General features: G+C 47.8%; 2 protein-coding genes across 2 annotated transcripts; one reads left to right on the top strand and one right to left on the bottom strand.

The window, feature by feature from the left end:
- The first annotated feature begins 5,077 nt into the window (after positions 1-5,077).
- On the top strand, positions 5,078-7,592 carry LOC101766329 (translationally-controlled tumor protein homolog). The gene is made up of 5 exons (XM_004979841.4): positions 5,078-5,234; positions 5,548-5,621; positions 6,312-6,440; positions 6,524-6,681; positions 7,225-7,592. Exons 1-5 carry the CDS (start codon positions 5,207-5,209, stop codon positions 7,340-7,342), a joined length of 507 nt encoding a protein of 168 aa, XP_004979898.1. The 5' UTR covers positions 5,078-5,206; the 3' UTR covers positions 7,343-7,592.
- Positions 7,593-13,450: 5,858 nt separating this feature from the next.
- Positions 13,451-16,666, bottom strand: LOC101765919 (WD repeat-containing protein VIP3). Its single transcript, XM_004979840.3, has 2 exons — positions 16,199-16,666; positions 13,451-14,281 (listed from the first exon to the last, which is right to left on the bottom strand). Exons 1-2 carry the CDS (start codon positions 16,541-16,543, stop codon positions 13,658-13,660), a joined length of 969 nt encoding a protein of 322 aa, XP_004979897.1. The 5' UTR covers positions 16,544-16,666; the 3' UTR covers positions 13,451-13,657.
- Positions 16,667-18,518: the final 1,852 nt, after the last annotated feature.

Genomic DNA, 18,518 nt, shown 5'->3' with positions numbered 1-18,518 from the left:
TAGTTTCAGGACTCGCCGTTTGTCAGTCATCTATGAAACACAATTTCTGATCTTGTTCAACTCACAAAACATCTGCTGGTGTGGGGTGACTGGTGAGCAACAAGAGAGCTTCCTAGCACTATTTACAGAACACTCGTACATGTCATTCACCTGTGCTACCTGTATATGCTAAAATTCAACACTGATGATATCCTTGCATCCGCCGCCATGCATTCGCGTCATGGTTCTTACCATCGGGGCTCCGAAAACAGATATTTGATGTTGATGGTGTCTTTGATCCGTGATGCTCCGAAGGAAAACAATGTCAGCCTGGGCCAAGACAGTCAAGCGAAACCAACACATGGAAGAAAATCAAGTGTTGTAGAAAAACGAAATCGGTTCGGCGGCAGATTGGATGGAGCTGTTCAAAGCTGGGGCGAGCAGGCAGGCTCAGGCTCACGCACACTACTGAGCATTGCTCACGTGCAGGCAAAGTGCCGAACACCTAGTGGGCAGCCGCCGGCGACACGAAAGCGGAGGCTATGGCGGCGTACATTGAGCAAAATTATGTGCCTAATATTGAACCATCATCCGCAACGTGTGGAGAAAATGGGTAGTGTGCGGGCAACGGAGGGAAGAGACTCACGTGGCCCGTGGGAGAGCAAGAGCTTCTCAGCCAGCGGTCTTGCGGACCTTGGCCTGCGTGGCATCACGGTGGAGGCTGGAGGCGCGCGGCGGTGGCGCGAGCACAACGCGCGGCGCGGATCCGCGAGGCGACGAGGAGCGGCGGAGCCGGCCTTGCGATGGTTCAAACGCGGCGGGGATGTGGAAAACGAGAAGAGAGAACGGCCGGCCCGAAGCATATTTTTCAAACTACTCTCCGGCCGCCGCCAGGGACGTCGCCGACCACCTCTGGAACGCTCCCGCCGCGGCGTGCGCCGCCGTGCTCAAGGCGTGACTTCTACCTCGACCACGGCGCGGAGCAGGAGCGCTTCAGCGACCTCGTGAGGTGCCGCCTCCAGGCGAGCCACACCAATTGCGGCAGGGCGGTCCGGATGACGGCGACGCCGCCGTGGTCGCGCGTGCTCGACGATGACATGGGCGGCGGCGAGCACGAGCTGTTCGAGCGCCTGCACGTGCAATTCTACGACGAGGCCGGTGCGTGTACGACTACCACGAGATGCGGCCGTTCTGGGGCGGCGCGTGGCAGATGTGGTCGTTGTGGTTCCCTGCGGCGAGGCTCGCCGAGCTCGCCGAAATTGTAGGCGAGCGCCGCCAGCTCTGCTCACACGATATCAGATGAGAACGAGATGCAGAGCTTGGGCTCTGCTTCGGTGTTTCATGCTTGGCTGCTTCTTCCTCGCCGTCGCGGAGGACAAAGGAGGTGTGGGAGGCGGGCAACTCCACGACGCGGCAGTGCTCCGGCGAGCCAAGGAGCAATGGCGCCGCAGGCCGCAGCAGAAGAGCCCAGCGGACACCGGGGACGGCGAGATCGCGAACATATTCGTTAGAGAAGCTGGGGCTCGTCGGCGATCACATCTTCATCGTCAGAGAAGCTCTCGCGGTATCAGGTCCGGATAAAAGGAGACGACGGCCCGGCGGCCCTTGCAGCGAGCACCTAGTGCTTGGCCACCGGTACGACGGCAGGACACGGGATCAACCGAACGGGGAAGGTGGCGACATTGGAGGGGTGAGACGTGCATACCTCACAAGCAGCAGCGCTCGGCGGCGAGGTGCGGACGCCGGAGCATCTCTGGATGAACTAGAGCCCCGGGACGCACTTGTTGGGCGGGCGCGTCATCCTGACGGAGGCAAGCGCGGAACACGCCGAGCGGCGGGGCTAGCGGAGGCCGGCGCGCGGGCCGGCTTCCATGTCGCCGGCCGGGCGGGAATATTTGCAGAAAGCCCCTGGTTCGGATCGCAATCAATAATCGCGATCAGATTATTTTCAATTTACCCCTACTATTTACAAATAACCCCTAAAATGGATCGCGATTAATAGTCACGATCCGATTATTTGCATTTCACCCCCTCATTATTTTCACCTCCGGCCGTCCACCGCCGTCGTCCACGCCGGGATCAAGAATCCCTGCGTCGCCCACCAATCCCCAGCTCCATCCGTACCACCATCCCCCACGAATCCCTCCACTCGCAGCAAGAATGGAGGGCAACAACCGCAACCGCGACCGCGACGGACGGACGGAGAGCGCGTCGCCACCGTCATAGCAGAGGGCGGCGAATGATGGACGGCTGGCGAGATCACGAGCGTGTCCCGGGTGCCTTGGAGCACGCCAAGCAGGCGACGCCCCGCAGCATGGACTCTGTGGTGGCGGCGCAGGCGCGTTGTCGAAGTCGGCGATCACGTCCCGGGGGGGAGGGGCGCTCGTTGTCGTGCCCGCTGGTCGTGGCGGAGCGTGACGACAGGTCGCCCATCCTCCCTGCATGTACGCTGTTCACGACTATATCGGTGCAGCCGTTCATGGCGCCTTGACGGCCATGAGCCCATGAGGTGAGTCACCGCGGCGACGAACGCCGGTCAGATCCAACTCCGTTTCTTAATTTCTTTTTATGAAACAGCAGGGGCAATGCAAACCTAGACTTCTTCGCGGCTCTTTTTAATATATTTAAGAAACATTTTTTGAGAAGAACATTTGTAAGATGGAGATATTGGAATTGCTCCAAATGCGCTGTTATTCCTACGGCGGTTGTAAAATGTGTTTAAGGTTCAGACAAGGACACTGAAATGAGGTCCTGGTTACAAAAAAAAAAAAGGCCTGTGCAAGTAGGTGAATGTGCAAGCTAACTGAATACTACGACCATGTTTGGCACAGCAGAGTTCATCTGATAAAATGCAGAAGGGGAAAGATAGGAAAAAGAAAAACCTTAGTTTGTATAAAAAAAACTGTACCCCTACAGTAGTCGTTGTTCAGGGAACTGCAGTGAAATGAACTACTATTTCATTTCAGATCCCAGGCCAGATCCCATTGGCAGCTGCTTTATTCCGTCCCCATGCTCTCGCTTTTCCTGCTGCCGTTTGCTGCATCGGGATCTGCAGGGCCAGAGCTACACCACCATCCAGAGTGTCCATTCGTATCGCCGTCCATGGCAGAGCGCATGGAATCCCACTTGGTGCTGTCTGTCCCAGCTTTTAGCACCTCGCTTTCGGCCCGCTCCTTTCTCCGCTAAAGAGGACGTCGTCGACCACATGCAGAAATTTAGTATATTGCCAAAAGGAGTCTTTATTCTGACACTCACACTCACGGCCTTGTTTGTAGCGAGTGTTGCACCGATTCTCTCTGCACCAAGGAAACTATGGCGCCACTTTTCCTGAACTGAGTGAGGGTGGTAGGCCAAAAAACGTTGCAGTGAACACCAATTCATCGCAAAAGTTCGGCAATGCGCGAACGTTCGGAACGAAACTTTATAATTCATTAACGAAACTTTATAATTCATTATTTTTTGAATGGAGAGAGTATGTTTTAACTTGACTATACCGAAGAGTTACATTACGTGTGCGAGTTTGGCCGTGCTCGTTTCAATCAGCTAAAACAGTAAATTTCACAAAGCCATCAATACTTGGGCATCTTAGAAAATAAAAACAGACATCTACTCTTTTCTAGTCAACTCGAGAGCGAGGCCTACTATACCAACCTAGTATTGTTGGAATTGTGAATGTAGTCATTTAAAAAAAGGACAACACAAATTTTCTTACGAAGTGTCATGTCATTCAGCGCAAAATCATTACTCCAACTTGAACCAAGTGTAAAAAATTAAAACTAACGTCATGGCAATGCATTAGGTTTCATTTGACACATAAGGTCCAATGTGATCACACCTTACTCTAACGATTTTACAATACGTGTCAACTTTTCATGGAAAGCAACAAAACTCTTAAAGGAACCGTAAAATGTTATTACTCCAAACAGGTTTTGCCACTCAAAATAGTGTAGCACACACTTGAATTTTTGGCTATAGGGTCCCCCTCCATCACACCCCTATCATACTGGATCACACATATCATATCCACAACATGATAGTACCCATCAAACAGTTGCTTTGTGGTATACTACCCACACATTCTTGTTCGCCACCACTCTCTACTTCCCCATCTCCTCTTCACCTGGTCCCATATCATCCTCATTTCACACCTTAGTCTAGAGTGTGATTGGTTGGACATGTTTGGTCTAACCAGCCTTGCGATATATTTGAATGGTTGAGCGAGTAGGTAAGCCTATTTGCTAGGCGGGTGCAAAATGGCCTCCTGAACCTTGCTCCAAGGAAACATAAATTGTCTTGTTTGCGCGTATAGCTCGGGGTGATGCTGCGTATACGCACGAGTAGGTAAATGCCATCAGTTCGAGACCATAAAACCCAGCCGACCAATTAGCAGCTGAATGTAGCCTAGCTTATGCAAAATAAACACGTCAAACAAAGCCTACCTCCATGCATATAGCTTGACACACACTCAGCCAACCCATACTGGACCACACCGGACCAATCGCACCCTAAGTCATGACATCTTCGAGCATTTCCAATAAAAACATCCCTAGTAGCAGTAGACTTCCATATGTAGCTCCTCGATCCGAAAACCTAACCCCCGCCGCAACCAACAATCCTGTCGCTCCCAAACGAGAGAGAAGGAAACCCCGGCGCGACCTGCACATCCGGAGAGCTCGAGTCCGGAGGAAGCTTGTATTTGGACATGGACATGGACACGGACACGCCCCGGTCGTCGTCGGCTGGTCGGCAACACGAAGCCGTGCCTGCACACGGAAACACAGCACGGCACAGGATCCAAATCCAACCGTGCCACACCCCCCAGGTCGCGTGCCGCCAACGCTGACCCGACCCCACCACCCGTGCCCATCCCGGCCGTCCGCGCGCGAATATCCGGCCCAGATACCCCCATCCGACGGCCCAAGCTCACCCAGCCCGTCCGTCCCCACCCCGCCGAGGACTCCTCCCGAATTTCCCGAGAAGCGAAAGGGCTCTTTCCCAAAAAGGAGCCCCGGCCCGTCACGCCGGGATCGGGCATCTGGGCCGTCCGGGCAAAATATTCGCCCCGATCGGACGGCCGCGGGCGCGGGCCGGATATTTCCCCGGGCCTATAAATCCGCGGCGGCCGCCTCCGCCCCAAACCCTCGCGCCCCATCGTCTCCGCCCGCCGCTCCCCGCTCTCGTCTCCTTGCTCGCGCAGGCTAGGGTTCTCTCCACGAGAGGCGGCGCCATGTTGGTCTACCAGGATCTGCTCACCGGTGCGTGCAAGACCATGCCCATGTCCCTGCTGAGAATTTTTTTTCCGTCCTTTGGTTCGGGTGGGTGCTTTGGGCTTGGGGAGTAGGATTTTTGGAGTCGCCACGGTTAGATCTGCCCGGCCGAGGGAGAGCTGAAGGCTCCGGCTTCCGTTGCCCGATTCGAAATCGCGGGTGAAAGATTGCGTTTTTTGGGGGCTCGGATGGGTGGATCTGCGCGTGGATTTGTTTCCGCATCTGTTTTTTTTTACTGAATTGTGTTGTGATTTCCCGCGAGTATATTGGCTAATCGATCCGTGTGCGGTGTTGTTTGCAGGCGACGAGCTCCTCTCGGACTCGTTCCCGTACAGGGAGATCGAGAACGGCATCCTCTGGGAGGTCGACGGCAGGGTACGCCCGCTGCCCTGTGGCATCCATCGGCCAGCAGTAGACAAGATTTTAGCTTTATCAAACTCACCTTGCTGAATTCGTTTTTTGCTCTGAGCTTTAGATCCGGATTATTCGATGCGGCAGTATAGCTTGTTTAGTTTGATGCTCCATTAGATCCGTATTGTTTGATGCTGCAGCAGTTTAGTTTGTGGGGACAGCAAATCGATCGTTTAGAATAGGTGAATTATGTGTTCTATGGTCCTCCTAGTTTCTTGAGGGAGCAACTAATTCATCAATCAGATTGATTTTTTTTTGTTTCTGATGCGCTCATTCAGAATTGGTTGTTGCAGTACCTTGTTTGAGTTATTATCCTATGACCTTTTGGTTTTGTACTAGAATCTGGGCAACTCTGCAGCATCCTAGTTGCTTGCTGTGGCACAACATGTTGGCAAATTTAAACTTGTAGTCCGATACTCTTAGCAGCTAGGGATCTTGTGTTGGTTGCTTTAGAGCGCCCTGTAAGCTTGGTATTGTTGAAACCTTATGGGCTGCTGCTTATTCTGGATGCTCTAATTTTACAAACGGTTGTCAATCTGGATGAATCTGCATTAGTAATGCTGCCCAGATTGTTTTGCTTTCTGCATTATGTTTACTGTGTTTTGGTTTGTTTGATTTGTTACTTACATCATGATACTGGATGGGTGCTCGCAGTGGGTCGTCCAAGGAGCTGTAGATGTTGACATTGGTGCCAACCCGTCTGCCGAGGGTGGTGGCGATGATGAGGGTGTTGATGATCAGGCGGTGAAGGTTGTTGACATTGTTGACACCTTCCGTCTTCAGGTTGCTAACTCATCTGGAGTTCTGTTGCCCTGGTTATATTTCTGTTCTTTGAGTTTGTACTAACCATGTAATCACATTTGCAGGAGCAACCTGCCTTTGACAAGAAGCAGTTTGTGACCTTCATGAAGCGCTACATCAAGAACCTTACTGCCAAGCTGGAGCCGGAGCAGCAAGCGGAATTCAAGAAGGGCATTGAGGGTGCCACCAAGTACCTTCTTGGAAAGCTCAAGGACCTCCAGTTGTAAGTTCTATACCCGAATCATGCTATATATTTGATATCTAGTGTCTAGTGATTCTCTCTGAAGTACCATTCTGGTAGCTGTTCATGAAAACTGTACCTCGGTGGATTTAATCACATAGTTTTCTTTTGTTACTTAGATTCACGTTGCTTGTGCAATTTTCTTTTGTTATTACTTGGATTCAAGTTGCTTGTGCTATCGTTGAATTCTCACCTATGATTCTGCATGGAGCTTGAATTATAATATATTTTCATACACTCTTGTGCAAAAATAATTTTTGTACTGCTCTGGGTTAATTAAAAATATGTTATATTAGTTGTAAGTACCTATATTCTTTTGCAGTGTGGCATCCATTTTTGATGTTTGCTTTCTATGTTCTTATTCGCCATTGTGTTTAAATTCGTGTTGCTCGAGCTAGAATGATAGGTTGTGCTGTCTGCATTATTGTTCTATTACTGATTTTTGTACTGCTGCTTTCTGTCATTTTGCTTCACAACTAAATTCCGTGAATAGCTCGTACTAAATGTTTGTCTGGTTTTTTGCAGCTTTGTTGGCGAGAGCATGCATGATGATGGAAGCCTGGTGTTCGCCTACTACAAGGATGGAGCCACCGACCCAACCTTCCTCTACTTCGCGCACGGGCTGAAGGAGATCAAGTGCTAGACGGGCGCGCCCTGACCCCATATCTGGGATGTTATCATCTATGTAGTACTGTCCCTTTCTTTTTTTGTTGTAGCCGCTGCGGCGGACTCTAGCGTCCTGTGTCGTAGTTGGTTACTATATCCGCTTGCTTGTTCGTGACGTGCTGAGAAGAGTGTTTTGGAAACGACTGTCGGAAGATTGATGGATTATGTCTGAAACAATTGGTCTTTTTCCTCGTAATGGGCAAAAGATAGATGAATCTGTTATTACCTGTGTTGCTGGTTTATTAGTCCTGTTACCCGTTTTGCTGTAGCGATGATGGCCGTGCTCGGTGTTCATGTTATCCGGCACAGGTCCTTGCATGTCTGTATCACAAGGACGTTGGTGCCAATCCAATGGCAACAAATTGAGTACGACAGCCACTCGGTTCAGATTACAATTTACAACCTGGTGAGGGAATTGGTTGTAGAATAGGCACACAAACACAATTGGCCTAGTAGTAAGCTGTGTTCCAGATGTTGCTGTGTGAGATGGTGAAGCCCAAATCCGGACTTGCTCTGGACCATGACTTGGCCCAACCAATTCAAACACGTAGCTGCTGCAGCTTGCTGATTTCTCTACCACTCTATCTTGCTGGGCCAATCTGAAGTCTGAACCTGCAAAGCAATCTCTGGTCTATTCACTCAGACAAACTGGACGCAATGTGAAAGAACTGGAGAAAACATGAAAGAACCCGAAATTAATTACAAGTAAAAAAAGAACACAACAGGCCATATAAAAAGAAAAGGAGGTGGATTTTCTTGGAATTGTTTGGATCGCTCTACTATGACCAGCAAATGGTGCACAATTATATAAGGATCTTATCTCAAAATGTCATAAGCAAGGTTATATCTAGACAAACTTTGCCACTGTACTGTATATGGTAACTGATTTGTTTATCAACAATGTTGGATGAAGTGTAGCCACTAACCATCAGAATAGCAAATCGAAGAAGTCCTTTTAACTACGCAGATCAACATTTGAGAAGTAGATTGAGGAAAGGAAAGAACTGCACCCCAATTGCAAGAATTATACTCTTGTTCCCAAATATTTTCCCACTATTTTGAGATGAATTCCACCAAATATCTAGCAGTTGCATAGATTAGCAGATAGTTTTGTAGATTCTTGTGCTTCATACTTGTATGGATCAGCAGGGCTACTTTCTTGTCTTTATTTAACGACGAACACGCCTACTCAGCATAAGCCAAGCATCGTTCTCACTGAAGCAAATGGAAAAGGATCAGAGTAACATATCGCAGGACAAAGACATGAGTAATACTTTCATAGCTCCAGCGGTCCAGCCTCAAATATCTTAATATGGGGCTTGAATCTGATGTGCTACTGTTTTACTAAACACCGATCTGCAAATTTTCGTGACAGGATCATTTTAAAAATTCAGATAACGACATGGAAACTATACATGCATGTAGATTACAAAAACATTAGAATTTTATTTGGTCCAATAAACACATTATAAATAGAATCGAACATATGGTGACTAATTAGGACAAATGTTAGTATTCAAGATGTAATTCTTTTAATTAGCATGAACAAAACCCTAGAGCCCAGATGTAATGCTCCAAAGACAAAACAAGGATACATAGCAAGAACACAAAAACAAGGATATATAGCATGGAAGCAGATCCTCTTTAGCATGTATTGGTGTAGATATGCAGAACGTTACAATGCCCAGAGATATACTACTTGTCACCCCTGGGATGAACCATTCTCAAACCACAGGCAAAGCAGTAGCTGAAATCAACATTCTTCCAAACTGCTGAGGTTCCATAATCAAGCTGAAAGCCTTTATGCCCAACTCCAACAAATTAAACAAGCACACAACTTGCTCAGAACAATGACCTACCGCAAAACATTAACAAATGGGAAGCCATATATACGGACTAATCTGAATGGTTTTTTGGCTCAACAGTGACATTTATGTTATGTACAATTATTTGAATAGGTCAATGAAAGTTTATTTTCTTTCCAGGATGCTTGCCACATACCCCCTTTGTGTGTGTATTATACCTAGGTATATAACAAAATTTATGAATCTAGAAAAGTCAAAACGAATAGTAATTTGGGACACATGGAGTACATTTGTTCCGCGTGCTTTATTTAGAGGACGTATTCATTATTATCTATAGAATGAAGAAACTATTTGATCTTCAACTGATAGAAAATACACTAAATTAAACTCACCAGTGGAATCAGAACCCAGTTGTTCACAACAGGTGACAATGAATCGACTTGGAGCCCGCCTTTTGCTGCAGTTTTCAAGCTCGGCAAAGAAAAGTTGCTCCCTCGAACCCTCCTTGGTGGACCTCGCCGTGAAGTTGACGTGCGTGTAAAGACGGAGCGACTCGGTCATCATGATGACTGGCATGACATCCATGAGCTCAAAACTTGATCTGGCCATTGCAGAAGAAATTAAAAAAAATAAAAAATCAATTTACCAATCGTATATATCTAGAAAAAAGAAGAAGAAGTGCATCCAAGGTACTTTACCTTCTTCCTTTTGTTGTAGTGCTCCAAGCTAGGCACCAGTTGCAAATCTCTTGGTCGCCTTAAGAACAACACCTGGGTGTGCTGGAAAATGTACCGATGTGCTTCGTGAGTGATTTTCCTGCACCAACAATAATATTGTCAAACTGAAACGCCGAACAAAATTGATAGAGATATTTAATATTAAACATGGTTAATAAAACCAGTGACACCGATCCGGGTCGGCCGGGACGTGACAAGGCGTGTGCGCCGACGATCTCGATCGCGCAACCACCGTCAGTCCCAGCGGCGACGGCCATCCCGGCGCGGCGGCGACAGCGTCCATTGCCATGCATGGAGCCTCCACGACGAGGGCCTCGCCGGAGCCTCACCGGCAGCCGCGCACCAGCCACCCGCGTCGTCGTCGTCGTCCTTGCTGCGGTGTGGACGTGCGCTGCTCTGGGCTCTGCGTTCGCTCCGTGCTGCCGGCGCTCAAGTCATGGCCTCATGGGCCGCGGTCCGCGGTGATCGGAGCGAGCAGAAGCGGCGGGGACGTGGCGGCGCTCTTGTGTACATGCACTATTTAGTCTTTCTGCCTGTACAGAAGAAAGACTAAATCATTCATGGCGGCGCTCTAGTGTTGATGTCATCTAGTCCCCCGTGAGATTCATCCTTGTTGCCACACTTTTTACCAGTTTACCATCCATGCTGGAGAATTACCACTTTCACAACACTTTTACCAGTTTACCATCTATGTACAGTCATCTTCGATTACTGCAGGTTTGTTCTGCATAAAATGAACTTTTAAGTTTACCATGCATATAAAGTATACATCTGTAGTTGACAACGGATCTTCTGAATCATCCATGGCCCACTCTCTAGGCCCAAGCAAAGAAAGACCATGCAGCTATGCATCTGAGGACCCTGGGTAGGCTGTCGTCTTTCCCTAGCTGCTTCTATACTGAACTCTGGAATTTCCGTTGCTTTCAGTAATGGAATGGGGAACGCCTCGATTCGAAAAAAATAAGTTTGATGATTTGGCAGCTAAAATGGGGAGGAAGAAAGCAGAAGTGGATCCTCCTTGATTGGCTGACGAATTCAGTAAGGTGCCCTCGAGCAGAACTCGAGCGTCTGAAATTTTCGATACTGATTTATAGGCTGATTAATCTGTAAGAGGAAGGGCTGATTAATCTGATTTATGAGCAATATGGATTATTCCTGCATACGCTTCTAAAAGAAAATCTGAAGTTATATATAGCCGGGCCAGTATGGTAATTTAGTTAGAACGATATCGTGCAACTGATTCAAGATTACATAGCACCTACATACCTCTTGGCCTTGAATGTGTTGTTTGAGCTTCACAAATACTACCTCCGTTCATAAATGTATGAACTAAACGTCATATGTTTATCAGAGGGGAGTACAACACACTAAAGGTGGGGCGGTTAGGTTGGACATCAGCTGCATGCCTCAGCGCAACCTCTGCTTCGATTTCCTTCTCACGCACAGGCAAATTACTCTCACACCACAAAAGTACCGTGACTTTGTGCAGTGAAGTGAGGTGCTCCAAGCCAAGATTGTCACAGTTACCATTCTCATGCATTAATTAAGGAAAGCAAAGGAACCAGATATTCAAACTCTTTGAATTATATTATACACTAAGGCATAAATGATCCACACGCAAAGTTATCACAATGATCAACATCTCTAAGAATGTTAAAGGTTAGCCAACCATAAGCCCATTTTATCCGCGGCTTGATGGCATAATTGAAAAAATATTGACGCACGAATCCACCCATACGTCACTGTTGATTAGGTGCCGGCAACAAGCCCACTTGTTGGTTGTTCTTTCCTTTGATCTTATATCCTTGTTGTATATTGGCATCTTTGTGGAACCAGCAGAGCCGATCACACTAAACGAGACATTCATCAGTGGGTACTTACCTAACCTGCTACTCCTAATTTATTGGTTGTGTACTCTGTCAATACCTCAACCTCATAAAAAAAATGCCAGTAGTTACGAAAGCTAACTTTCAAGGTGCAATATTCCAAGGAAAAGTTTGCATTTTTAGGTGCACGTCACAAAATAATATATTCGCCGATGTATCACTTTTTTCTGTGCAGGTAAGTGATATATTCGCCGATATATATCACTTTTTTCTGTACAGAAAAGTGATATATTCGCCGATAGTTGCGAAAAGTGATATATGGTCACTATCAGCGACGTCAGGCGCTTCCCACATGTACATGCTCAAGCAGGGTGCGGGGTGGTCGCCATTCGACAGGGCGCGGCCGCCGGCGAACGGCGGCGCCGCGACGAGCAGAGCAGGGTCATGTCCGTCGATGCGCACCGCACCAGGAGGCGGTCTCAAAGGTTTGCGCGGCCCGCGGGCGGCGAGGGTTACCTCTTGACGAGAGCATTCGTGCCGGGCGTGCCGCTGTGGAAGCTTCCAGCCGCCTCAATCGTGCGCCGCTGGCGTTGACGACGCCGGTGACGGTGAGCGGCCAGGGCAGCACGACCTGCAAGGTGAGTCATCATCAGCTAGCAAACTCAGATTTTGCATCAGTTTCAGTGTCGGATTCTGACTGGTTTAGTTTTTTTTTGAGGTGTTAATCCTTTTCCTTGTCGTTCCTCTCGTTCGGCTGTGCTCCAAGCTTCTCTTCTTCTTCTTGTTTTTTTTTTTTTTGAGGGGGTCCAAGCTTCTCTTCTGGTTCTGGACTCCTCCATGGGCCGATCGCAAAGATTAGCAGGAATAACGCGGCCCAGTGTTTGCTTAATTCCCTCGTCGTTCCCTCTGATTGCGATTGCTAAACTTTCGGAGCATGTTATTAGTACCACAGCGCCTGGTCACAGCCGTGGGGCTGCCGAGGCGCGTACAAAAGAAGGGGCACCCCGGCTTGGCAACTCATACCTTTCTCGGCCTTTTGGCTAAGATCAAGTGTAGTATCTGTTCTTATCAGTTTAATATCTGATATGTGAGGCCTCGCCCTCACAATGATATTAAATTTATTTTTTATGGGGGAGGATCCGCTATGATAGCTTGCTATTTGGGTCCTTGTGTGTCGCTCTAGCGTTGCACTATTGCTGGAGCTTGGCACACCCCAACCAAATAAAATGTAAACTTTTTTCTCTAATTAATGCATTTGGATGGATTATTTTTCCAAGCAAGGTTTATGTTTTTTATTGAAACTTTTTTTAGAGCTATTCAAACTTACTTAAGCATTACTTAGCATATGTCTTCATGAGCCCAAGACACTCTACGAGAACATGGGCCTCCAACGACGGCCCATCTCAAATGTGAAAGTTACATCTCTGGGCATCACTCAGGGGAAGAGCCAGTTGCAGTTTCGTACTGCTCGTATGATTGCCAGCCTGTGCCATGGTGCCATCACTACACGAACCTCCTCCTATGTTATCTGACGATGAAGCACGGTTTGTATAAAAATCCAGATTCGAAAATGTAGCAAAAAGAAAACATCTTTAGCCACAAGCAACAGAATATGCAGGCTCGGGTCTGGAGACGATTAAAAGATCTCATCTTAATCGACACTCACATCGCAATATAATAACCACTAAAGAAATACCCTTGAAATCGACACAAGTAGTGATCACAGACAGAAAATATCAGTATTAGTAATGTAGTATGCAACTCATTAACTCAACAACCTTGAGACAGTTAAGTCAATAACAGGAAGCAAACTTGCTTTCCTTGCAAGTTAGGAGCTCAATTAGGATTGTACAACAGGTCCTGGCCAAATGACAGTCTCAGACTCCAACAAACTACAATAGAGGCCTTGCAGGGGCATGGAAAACTACGAGTAATCATACAGGGAGATGCTCTTGTCATCCGAGGCGCTGGCAAGCCGGCCTGCACGGACTCCAGCCCCACCCGGCGGTCGGAAAGCCACGGCCCAGACCTGGTCAGAGTGGTTGCTCATCGTCTGCATAGAGCTCCTCATGTTGATGTCCCAGAGCCGGACAGTGCGGTCGCTGGATCCCGTCGCCACTGCCAAACCATCAGGGCTCACGTCGATGCTCAGCACCCAGCTCGCATGGCCTGACATGGCCCCGATGAGGGTCTTCTCCTTGGCGTCGTAGATGTGGATGTGGCAGTCGTCGCAGGCCGTGAAGAGCACGTGGGGGTCCACAGGGGAGAAGACCATGGACCGCACAGGCATGTGGTGGCCCTCCAGGTGGTGGAGGAACTTCATGCGGATTGCATCGTACACAGCAATGGTGCCGTCCATGGACCCACAGGCTAAGAGCTTTCCATCAGGGCTCCAGGCAACTGAAAGGACAAACTTGCCACTGCCTGTCTTGTCAGGGCGAGCTCCCTCTGGACGTGGGACAGCAAGGCTGGTAATTGGTTGCCACTTCTCTGTGTCCCAGAGCTTCACTGATCCACTGCCACCACCAGCTGCAGCCAGCGCATTACCCTGACAAAGGAAGCATATGGTTTAGCCTATCTCGGCAATAACTGCATTGAAGAAAGAACAGCCAATTTGACCGACTGGAAACAACAGGAAAGCAGGATAATTCAGTTACTATCTCCAATCATGTGTAGTACTAGAAATTACAAGAAGCCTCAATAACACATATCAGGTTTTTTAGACAACAGAATATGGCAATGAAAATTGTCTAACAATGCTGACTGAGACAGTGCAGGAGGAAAAACAGAATGATCAAGCATTAACACACATCAACCGTGTAACGATCAAAGACTACACATTGACCATACAAACTGGAACCAGGTTACACTGAATTAGACATGTCTGACAATATTCAGTGATGCCAAGCATACATAGTATGGGGAACACAGCCAACGGCCTCAATTTAAGTTCCAGCAAGGTTCAGACAATGAGACAAGTCAAACTATTAAGCCACCAGAACAATTATGATCCATAATGTAGATAGGTGAACGACATCAAGAAGACAATTTTAACTGAATGAATGGCTTAACTTCTTCAGCAAATCACTTTCTCAAGCTCTTGCATACTACCCAAATATGACAAGAATTAGGTCCATTTCATATACAAACACAAATACCAAAGGCTTTCTTAAATACGATTAAGGCTTTGAAACATGAACGGCTAAATTAAATTCACCCCCACAAAATGCAATTTTGACCAACTGAATGTACTGACAGTATGTAAAATAGAGAGGATTGCTTTTTACTCAAACAGAAGCATAATGCAAACCTGATGCTGCACCATAATACGAATTTAGCCACATGAATTGCAAAGAGGACTACCCAAGCCTTGCAACCATATGTATAACTAGTTACTGATTTGAATGATTTTTGCTATAACAGCCATCTTCAACTGAAGATACAAAAATCTAGAATCAGCAGCAAGTGTAGGTGATCGGGAATAACTAAAGAGAGGACCAAGTGGCACAGTGCCAACAAATTTAGGACAGTGAGCAGCAGCAACCAGGTGAAGAGTTAAGCTGGCATGCCTATTTGATGAAGCAATAAAACAAGTAACTGGACGGACTTGCCTTCCACTTCCACATGTACCAACCAGACCTCGCCTATGCAAGACCTCATGGCAGATTGGAAAAGTTCCACATGTATTATTTTGTCTTTTCTTTAACTATGAAAAATCCTAGTTGTCCTCATTCCAAGGCCATATTTTTCTCATAGCATTTTCACTGAATCCAATAAAATTGACTTAGCCATCTGAGTAATATTATTTTCACAATGAGTAAAATAAGTGGATCTTACAACCCACAAAATCTAAAGCAGAACAGCAATATTGCTTTTCTTCAACTATGCAAAAAATAGTTATTCTCATTCCAACACCTGAATCCAACAAAATCGACCAAGCCATCTCAGGAATACCCAATAGCTCTTAAATTTTCACCATGAGTAAATCCCAGTGGATGTAAGGACTGACAAAATCCAAACCAGGAGGACATCACTTCTCCAGCAGTTCACACCTGAATTAACATATGCAGTATTTGCGTTTCCTTAACAATGAAAAAAATAGTAGTCATCTATCCAAGGCCAGATCTGTTTTTCTCATGGCACTCTATGCTGCAACCTAAAAAATCAACCAGGCCATATGAGGATTACTCGATAAATCTTCAATCTTCACTATCTAGTACACTAGGAATAAATTATTAGTATAACAAGCATAAATAGTGAAACTCACAAATCAAACCCAGCACAACATTTTTGCAGCACTCTATGCTCGAATTAACTCGACTCACCGCACATGTCTCTAAAATCTCCCACATTTGGCGCATTCTCGAAACGAAATACTAAAATTACAGCAAAACCGGAAGAAAGCAGCCATTTTGCCATAGGAAATCCCGAGTCCTGACTACCGGGATGGGCCAGCCGCGCTCACCTTGGGGTGGAACTGGACGCCCCAGACTTCGGACGGCGGCGCCTCCAGCGTGGCGACGGATGCCCCCGAGTCGACGTCGAAGACGCGGACGAAGCTGTCGAGCGACACGGCGGCGGCGAGCGCGCCCGCGGGGTGGGCGGCGAGGGAGACTACCCCGAGCGCGTGGCCGCGCGCGGGAGGGCCCGCGGCGGCGAGGTCGTCGGGGCGCCAGGCGCGGACGGTCTCGTCGAGAGCCCCCGTGAGGAGCACCGCCGTGGGGCGGTGGTCGGCGGCGGGCGCCCACGCCGCCGCCCAGATGGACTCCTCGTGGGCACCGTCCACGGACTTGAGCCCCGCGAGCTTCATCGCCCGGTCTCGGTCGGCACCTCGTCGGCGAGAGGAGGGAGGACGGCGAGGCGAAACCCTAGATTGGCGCGCGCGCGATCTGGTTGAGGAGGGGAGTGTGAGGAAGGGAAGAGGAGGGCTTTGTGGGTTTTAGCGATTTTTTTTTGAAGAATTTTTATTTTTTAAGACAGATACTGCGAACCTGAACTTTAAGTATCTCGATTGGAATTTCTAATTAACCTCTTTTTTAAAAGAAATTAATTCTAGCATTATTATTATTTTATTCACTAGTGTAATGTGCTTCTATGTTTTAATTGTAAATCCGACGCAAGTTATTTTTAGTTAGTTAATTTGAACAATGCCCGTGCGAATGAAATTAATGATGGAACTTTATCTCTAACTTCGAGAGGGTGGCTATCCAACTTGCCAGTTAAAATTTGGTAAGACAGCGAGAAAATTATGGTCCAACAGAATTAGTACATGACTTTCTATCCCATCTGACTTGCCAAACTTCCCCTCACACTTGCTAAACTTGGCAAGCCTTTGACAAGTCAATTTGCCTTGCCAAAGTGTGAGTCTCACGCGCAGTAATTGCCAGAATGGAGAGTGCAAAATGAAGAGGTTGTTGTAGTGCGAAATGGAGAGACTATTGAAGTGGATGGAGAGTGTATATTTTTAGAGAGAAACCTAGCTGTTGGGATTTGGAGGGTGGGAAATGGCTAGTATGTTGGAATAAGAAATTCAATATGAAGAAGAATCTTTTTACCAACTTGGATAGAAAAAGTTTGAGGGGAAGTTTGGCATTTTTCATAATATTCCTTTTTTCTACGCACAAATTAAGAAAATATAATTACTATGGGACAACCTAAAAAGACAATCCATTGTACAAGTTATTTGTTAAGTTGTCTCAAGATTACGTGTCAATGCATAAGACCACCTATTAGATAACACCAATATACTTATCCTAAGGGCAAGTATATTAGTGTTGTCTAATTGGCGGTCTCATGCATTGACACATAATTTTGAGACGACTCAACAGACAACCCGTACATAGGTTGCACATGAAAAAAGAAAATATCATGAGTTGCATGGCAACAATAACTCGTACAATGATTGTTGAGTTCTCTCGTAGTCCTACCATTTAGCTCATGATGTGGTTATTTCGCGAAGATATCTTTTTCTCTCCTTGCTCTCTCTCCTCCGCATCATCAAAAATTATACGTGACACTGCATGAGACGATCTATGAAACCGCTCACGTGTAGCAATGTATTTACCCGAAGTATAACATCAGCATAAGTCTACTACTCACCACAGCAACCATCTTTCCGCACCGTCAAGGCCGGCGAACCATGTGGAGTCCTCTTTCTCCCAGCTGGGATGTTTCCTTTTCCGCGACCCACAAGGCCGAAATTATTTTGTTCGCAACCAACAAAGCCGAGCACTTTGAATTATTTCATTATAGGATCCGCACAACGTGGCCAAATACCTTTTTGCTAGAGGCCGATGAGGCCCTAGCACTTCATCACACTTATTCTTCGTGCTTATGCATGCTCGGAGATGGCTCTTATTTTACTTGGAGACGACGACCATTGGCATAGCTTGTTGGTGTACTGTGTGTATTAGGGCCCAATAGGCCCATGTAAGACATCTACATAGCTACCCTCTAGGGTTAGCCCATAATCTATCTATTACCTTCTAGTATGGTATCAGCCTAGGTTAGGGTTAGGGTTACCTGTGACTGGCGCCGCCGCCGCCGCCGCCGTCGCCGCCGCCGCCGCCGCCGGCCGGCGCCATGGCCGGCGACTCCTTCCCCCCTCCCCTCTCCTCTTTCCCCTCTCTCCTTCCCTCGTGGGCGCAGGTGGCGGCCGCCGACCGGCCCCCTGCGGCCGCGGCTCTGGCGGCCGTCGGGGCGGGCCCTGCCGCCGCCGCCGCCGCCGCCGACGGGGCGGCGAACGGCGCGGATCCCGCAGCCGCCGCGCCGCTGCGGCTCGCCGC

The sequence above is a fragment of the Setaria italica genome, chromosome VIII, assembly GCF_000263155.2.
Source record: "Setaria italica strain Yugu1 chromosome VIII, Setaria_italica_v2.0, whole genome shotgun sequence".
Classification (NCBI taxonomy): Eukaryota; Viridiplantae; Streptophyta; class Magnoliopsida; order Poales; family Poaceae; genus Setaria; species Setaria italica.
This window is presented reverse-complemented; position numbering and strand designations above follow the sequence as displayed.

Coding starts and splice junctions, on each gene's coding strand:
- LOC101766329 (XM_004979841.4), top strand. CDS start 5,207: ATGTTGGTCTACCAGGATCTGCTCACCG. Junction 5,235..5,547: donor CTACCAGGATCTGCTCACCG/GTGCGTGCAAGA, acceptor TGTTGTTTGCAG/GCGACGAGCTCCTCTCGGAC. Junction 5,622..6,311: donor TCTGGGAGGTCGACGGCAGG/GTACGCCCGCTG, acceptor GGGTGCTCGCAG/TGGGTCGTCCAAGGAGCTGT.
- LOC101765919 (XM_004979840.3), bottom strand. CDS start 16,543: ATGAAGCTCGCGGGGCTCAAGTCCGTGGACGGTGCCCACGAGGAGTCC. Junction 14,282..16,198: donor GCGTCCAGTTCCACCCCAAG/GTGAGCGCGGCT, acceptor TTCCTTTGTCAG/GGTAATGCGCTGGCTGCAGC.